At 37.7% G+C, this 7,512-nt stretch overlaps 1 protein-coding gene across 1 annotated transcript in view; it reads right to left on the reverse strand.

The window, feature by feature from the left end:
• Nucleotides 1-416: 416 nt before the first annotated feature.
• Arl5a (ADP ribosylation factor like GTPase 5A) overlaps nt 417-7,512 on the reverse strand; it is a 27,652-nt gene continuing 20,556 nt past the window's right edge. The window contains exon 6 of the mRNA XM_028877650.2: nt 417-4,992. Within this exon, the coding sequence (XP_028733483.1) occupies nt 4,944-4,992 (49 nt within the window). The 3' untranslated portion in view covers nt 417-4,943. The remainder of the gene's footprint in view (nt 4,993-7,512) is intronic.

The raw sequence follows: 7,512 nt of genomic DNA on the forward strand, positions 1-7,512 counted from the left end.
TTTATTAACATACAAATAACATTTTAATACAAATAAAATATCACCATAACTGCCCTTTCCCCAAAAACCACTCTCTTACCCAATGCATAAATCTGTTACAACTCCTTTGGGGTAGGGGCAAACTAATTTTATTCATGTTTCCTTACACATGGTTTGGTATTTTCAACTTTGTGTTTTCATTTAAATCAAACGTAAATTGTAACTTAGGACCCCTGTGGCTTGTATCATCAATAAGACAAGAATATATAATATTAGCCAGGAGTAGGGGCACCTGCCTTTAGTCCCAGCACTCAGGAGGCAGAGGTAAGCAGATCCCATGTGAGTTGGAGATCAACCTGGTCTGTACAGTGAGTTTCAGAACAGCCATAGCTACATAGTGAAACCCTGCCTCAACAAAACCAAACAGAACAAGAACATATGATACCATAGAAAACACGTTATCATTTATTACATGGACTTAGAAATCAACACAAATCAATGTCAGGCACTTCTTAAGTATACACTATGAGAAATGTCTACCAAAGATCCATACATTGAGCAGGCAACACCAAAGAGACTCACTCTTCCATTTTAGGAACAGTACAGAGTTCAGAGAATTGAAAAGATGAAATATTGCATAATTAGCCCAATTGTATCCTGTTACATTTCTTCCCAATTTCAAACAATTTTAGGGTTAAATACAAGCACTCACTTAAGCATCCAGAGTGCTAAATTCTGCTCTTCCCTTTACTCCACCATCATGGTCTTCAATGACTGCACCTGCTGAGGAACGTGGCACAGAAGTTGTATTTTAAGTAGCATCCTGAATCTTTATTTTCTATAAGATCTGATTCCACAGAAACACATGATGGTTGACTGCTGGCTGTTTTTCTTCCTTCCTTCCTTTTTGTGATAGTCTTTTGCTATGTAGTCTTGGTGGCTGATCCTATTCAGCCCAGGTTGACCTTGTACTCCCAGCAATTCTCCTGTCTCACATTTTGAATGCTGGAATTAGACTTACACCACCACGTATTGCATATTTTGCTGTCTTTTAACGCTTGTTTCAGCAAGTTTGTTTTGTAATACCAGGTCTCAAGTTACAAATTCCTTTAGACATTTAATGCTGATCTTTGCTATTTAAGCAAACACGAAGAAAAATGGAATGTGGGAAATCAACTTAGGCTGTCTTCACGTTCAACCCTATATAGAGTCTTGTTTTGTCAACCTTCCCCATATTAAGCCAACTGAACCGGTATTCTCCAAAACATCACCAATCTTGTTTATATGAGGATAATGTGAACATAGCAATGGCCTTTGGTCCTAAATCATAGCTCAAGGACCTGAAATAGTCTATGTATTTTTCTTCTCTTTCTGAATCTAGCTGTCAGCGTAAGAAGTTAATATTAAGTAAAATTAAGGGGCTAAATATAGTATAACATGAGTCTTCTACTGGTATCTCTATACCACAACCTGAATCTAGTCTCCTGATAAGACTCAGAATCTCTGGTGATGCAAAGGTCCCCAGCATTGGGTCAAGTCACGGTAGGTGGACAAACAGAATTAATGTTGTTACTGAAAACCCAGTGGTCTGGGAACAATGGTTCCCGGTAGTTTAGGATCCCGTTAGATGAAAACGAGCAACCTTCATTGGTGGTGAGGAAACATCTAGGACAGTAAGGGCTAGCTGAGCTCTGAAAGGTGCTCCTGAACAAGAAATTCCACGTTGTGTTTGGACAACGAAGTAGTCAAATCTGCTGTATAAAGAAACCCTCTCTACCCTGCCTTGAAAATGAGAATGATACCAGGATACCAAGGGCAATTAGAAGATTTCCAAAGTTCACATAAGATCTAGGATGTGCTGTTATCCCCTATTAACAAAGTAGAACAGACTATAGATGCATTCCCAAAAATGCCTGCAGAAAAAACTAGACAGCTGGCTATGATTTTTTTATTTATTTACACTAATATAAACAGATTTTGAGGTTGTCTGTACTGTATGTGATTGCTGCAGTTACAGCAAGAAATATAAAGTGCCTGTAAGAGAGGACCAATACTGTCTCTCTTCTCGGCTTCTTAATACTATACACTCAGACAAAAGGAAAAGACACCTTAGGGACCTCTTGCCTGTCCTCACACTCCCCACACTTACCTGCGACTTCCTGTGACTACCTACGAGGCACTTCTTCAAGGCCAGGAAACAAACTCTTATTCCTTCCACCTCATGCTATGCTTACGTAAGACTAGGTTTACCACCTGCATTCAAAATGCCAACCAGCAGTGCTAATGCACCTTTTTATTCTTAAGGCAAAATGTCACAAGACAATGAATACTCACCCCCACTGCCCAGCCCACTTGTCTTCTCTGTATTCTGTCTACTATGATGGCCAAGGTGTGCTAGAAGTATAAGGGAAACTGAATTTTTAAAATAAAACTCTCAATGTAATGGGAAACATACACTTTATAAATGTTATGACAAAATCAAATATATCCAAATGATTTATCTTATGGCCACTTTTACCAAGATATCAAGAGAAGTTAAACAACTTTCAAAATTAGTATCAAAACGGGACACTTAAATCTATTCACATGTACAGAGGTATAAATCTTTGTTCTTTTCAGAGCTGAGCACAGTGAGGTTAAATGAGATGTTTGTTTACACCCAGAAGTCGCATATTAACATCTGAAACCACAGGGCTTGCTGAGTTCTGCCCCATGACATGTAAACTGCCAGCATGACGTCAAGGGGTACTCCGCCACAGTTAGGCCTAATACTGTTTGACAGTTTTGATATTTTCATATATTAAATCTTTTTACTCAGTTATAATTTTGTTTTTATGTACAAGTACACAAGAATCATATTTTTTGATGCTTAGCTTAAAAGGGTTAAAAAACCAAAAACCTCATCTTTTGTAAAAGTGGTAAAGTTTCATGCTTTCTTATGACATGTCAATAACTGACTATACTATGCCAACCTTAACAATGGAGCAAACACTTTAAACATCCAACTAAGAAATAAATTTTAGCCAATACCCTGGCAACATCAGAATGTGCTGGTATGTGTTGAACTGATGTAACAGTGATCCAAGCAACTATGCACATGATTGTTCAAATTAAAAAATAAAAATTTAGCTTTTTAGCCAGCTGTAGGTCTGGGCTCTGGAGGGATGGGAAGGGCTCCATTAGAGGCTGTTTGTCTTTAACAATACTACGGAGGAGATGTGAGTCTTTAAGGGGATTTTCTAATACACCAGAGGAAACTTTTCATCGTGATTTGAAGTATGAGAACGTATGACTAGAACTTAGCACTACAAAGCCCAGTGATTGAGGGCTGATTTTCTCAGAGCAGGTGGGCAAACATTAAATGCTGAGAGTGTACTGGGAGGCTTACAGCAGATCTCAAACACAAAGCATCCCTGTTAACACTCATCTGCACCCGATGGGTTTAGACAGTTAAGTGTCTCACATTTAATGAAAGATTTTTCAAAGCTCCATTAATGCTTGTAATGTGGACTTCTATTTCTTATCAAAATCTTTAGGAAATTTTAAAGTCTGATATTAAAACTAGTTAATTTTTTTTTTAATATCCTAAATCTTAACAGTTTTGACTAACCTTCAAATTTCCAGGGCACAAAAGGCATATAGAATCACCAAGAATATGTTAAAACACATGGTAATTTTGTTTATAGTTATGACAGAAATACCTTCAACTTTTAGATAAATTAAAAAAAACCCAGCAAATATAAAAGGTGTTTTGGATCAAATTACTTCTAGTACAAATAATGTAACATGTCAAATTTTCAATCAAATTCTCGAAAGCATTCAGAGTATTTGGATTTCCTAACTATTAAACAAGGTATTTTATGCAGTAGAAGAACATGTTAAGAAAACCTACAGAAATAAATAAATCTGCAAATTGAGAAATTATCAATGTTCACTGAAAACTATGCCTTATGCTTACTCTCAAATTCATTTTTAGCTGTTTGTCATGTTATACCTAAAAAGCTGCAGCTAAATTAATTACTACTATTTATAGAATGTTTCCTCTTTGGGCATATATATTTCACACCATGATTTTCAATTAAAAATGACCTGGTAGTTTTAATCACAACTTATGACTGATTAGTAGCTGAGTTGGCATAGGATCAACAGAAGGGGAAGTCTGGTAACTGCTCTCTCTGTAATTCTGCCCAGTCACTCCTGGCCAGGAGTCTAGCAGACACTCTACTCACTTGTGTTACATTTGTCCATCTCAATTACTGAGCAAGAAAAATTGGTATACAATGTCAAGCTTTTTTCTGTTTTGTTTTTAAGGAGCAGCTCAACAATTCTAGGTCAGGGCTGGCTTGTTAGAACAATACAGAGAACAGAAGGGAAACTACAAAAATGACCCTTAACACTAACGTTGGTACTGAATAACATTAGGGTAATAACTAAGGTTATTATTGTACTATCTGCTTTTCTTTAGAACACAAAGCCATTAACCTGAACTTGAGGTATATACACAATACATATTCAACTTTAAGCAAAATACTTTCCATAATATTACATTTTTAAAAACTGGGAACGGTATCTGTGCTGATTTGTATTTGATTCAACGTAATGAGAAGGGAACATTCAACTTGGGGTGGGGTGGGAAGGGCAAAGCACTCGGACAATAAAGCTCTACAGTTCAAATGTCTTCCTCTCCCTTCGTACTCGCCACAGCTCTACCACATCCCACATCCGGAGAGGATTCATCGTGAGAAACGTCAGTCACAGCTTCGACGCACTTCGGCAGGAATGAGAGCAAACTGGGCGGTGACGTTCATCTTTGCTTTCAAATGAGTGGTCTTCATTTCCTTCTTGTAGAAAAACACTTAAATCAGTTTATTATAAATATATCTCAACCGTTTTTTTTTTTGCAGCTTGCAGGTAAAGTCCAGCACTTTGTTGATACAGAGTCTGTGAGAAGAGGTCAGTAGAGATCATCTGATCTTCAGCCGTGACATCATCCACTCGAGTCCTTGGCATAACCTGTGTGACGACAACAAAAATCATGTGAAACTCAAAAGCTACAGGCTATACACTAGCAAACAGCAGTTTTCATTAATCTGAAGAATAAAACTGAGAGCAGTAGCAATCAGTTCAGGTGCTGCTGAGTTAAAGACATACTACTCTAGGCCACACAAGCTTTCGGTTCATTTTTATCTTAATTTTTAGAACAGTGCCTAACATGTATGCCCATAGAACGAACAGGTTTTATATATATTATACACACACATATATAAATAATAAATATGTATAAGTAAATTTTATATATATAAATAATATATATATATATATAAAACCTGTTCGTTCTATGGGCATTGGTCATGTGAGTTCCCTATACATGTTAGGCACTGTCTAAATGTGTGTGTGTGTGTGTGTGTGTGTGTGTGTTTAGAAAAACAAGCACAGAGTGGCAAAGTATTCTAAAAATAAAAATCAGGAGGTAGGCAGATTTTTGTGTAAGATTACTCAATGAAGCATTTTTTAATAGGAAAGTGAAATTTGAATGTCTAGAATCAGCAAAAACCATAATATTTTAGAACATTCATATTATATAATGGTAAAACCTTCCCTTTCAAAAAATACTCTTGACATAAATGAAGTAAAAATAATGGAATTTTATATTAAACATAACAAAGTTCTTAACACAAAGTATATATATATATATATATATATATATATATATATATATATATATAAAACTATGTAAGATATCTGAGGCAATAAAGTATATCATTATTATTACTTTTTATTGACCAACAAGTAACTGCACTAATTCAAAATACAGAAAAGGATTATTCTGTGACAAGAGAAACCAGATGCTGAGAGAGAAGGAAACAGTGATCAGTGATTCTACAGTAAGCTCCAAACCTGTCCATTATTTATGATAAGCTTTGTAGATATGAATGTAAAAGTATAAAAGAATACACAGATGGCAACAAAGCAAACAGAAGATTTTGGGGAGTGGCTACTTGTCTCCATAAGTAGACTCCTACTTTTAAACTAACTGAAAACAGTGTAAAACAACAAATGGCTTCCAACTGTTAAAGGAAGAGCAGCTGAAATACTAGAAGTACACTACAGGCTGCATTAAGTACCTAACAGCCATCTGAGTCTTCTCAACAATTAGTCTGCAATCCTTCCCATGGCAGACAAGATATCCTCGCAAGGTTAGCAAATGGCAGAACTGGGGTCACGCAGGGCCATGCTCCATAGCCCATGATCTTCAACTGAGTCAAATGGCACCCAAATGAAAACCAAGATTTGGTCTATTTCACAGTAATTTGATTTGAATAACTCATATTCATTCACCGTTCATTAAGATTTCAAAGGGAAAGAAATCCTGTCACTTTACCCAATTCATTCATTGGGTGTAGAGACCCACAGAGGTTTCCTAGTGAGAACTTACTCAGGTCTGAGAATCTGAGCTTACTTTACCCAGCAGGGATGCATAAAGGGATGATCTGACCACAGGCATGGTTACCAGGTGTTTGGAAGGGTCTACACTTGGCTGTGCAGTGTGCTTTGATCCAGCAAGGGGGGAGGTCTTTTGTCCTGCCCCTTGGCATTGTTATAAAAAGCCCTTTTGAATAAATGGAAAAGGGCCATTGGGTATTGACCCAGGTCTTCCCAAAGCTATCCTGTGTTCCCATCTTTCTCCTCTCCGCTATCTTTCTAATTTTTGTGTTTGTTTTGTTTTTTTCAAGACAGGGTTTCTCTTTGTAGTTTTGGTGCCTGTCCTGGGTCTCGCTCTGTAGAACAGGCTGGCCTTGAACTCACAGAGATTCACCTGGCTCTGCCTCCCCAGTGCTGGGATTAAAGGTGTGCGCCACCACCGCCGGCTTCTAGTATTTTCTTATTACATTCTCCTCCTCAGAAGAACCCTTGAAAAGGTGGGAGCTGGCCTCCCACAGTGGGGACTCTAGGTTTCTGACCCTACTGAATACATCAAGAGCCTCAGCCCAACACTCAAGACCTCTTTTATAATCTCAAGTTCCTTTCTACTGCTTTTGAATAGATACAGATCCCCAGACCTTTGAAAAGTAGCAAAACAGTTACTCTTCCTTTAGGCTTTCACCCTATACCCAACTTCCTCTATTTCATCTTTCCTTTCTTTCCTTGCCACACTCAAGAGTTTCTAGCTGGGCTAAAGAGGTGACTCAGCAGTTCAGGGCTTTTTTTATGCTTGCAAGGACCCAGGTTTATTGTTGAAGGTTTTTACTCTTTTGGGGGCCCCGCCACCCAGCTACCAAATAATCACACATGGAGGCTTATTCTTACTTATGAATGCCTCGTCTTAGCTTGGCTTAGTTTTTAGCCAGTTTTCCTTAAAACTTATTCATCTATCTTTTGCCTCGGGCTTTTCCCGTTCTCTTACTTCTATAAATCTTACTCTTATTCAGTGGTTTACTGTGTAGCTGAGTGGCTGGCCCCTGGAGTCCCCCTCCTCTGGCTGCTAGCTCTTTGATCCCTCCTCCCAGTTTTCTCCTTCTTAATATATTCTCT

Source organism: Peromyscus leucopus, chromosome 4, assembly GCF_004664715.2.
Source record: "Peromyscus leucopus breed LL Stock chromosome 4, UCI_PerLeu_2.1, whole genome shotgun sequence".
NCBI lineage: Eukaryota > Metazoa > Chordata > Mammalia > Rodentia > Cricetidae > Peromyscus > Peromyscus leucopus.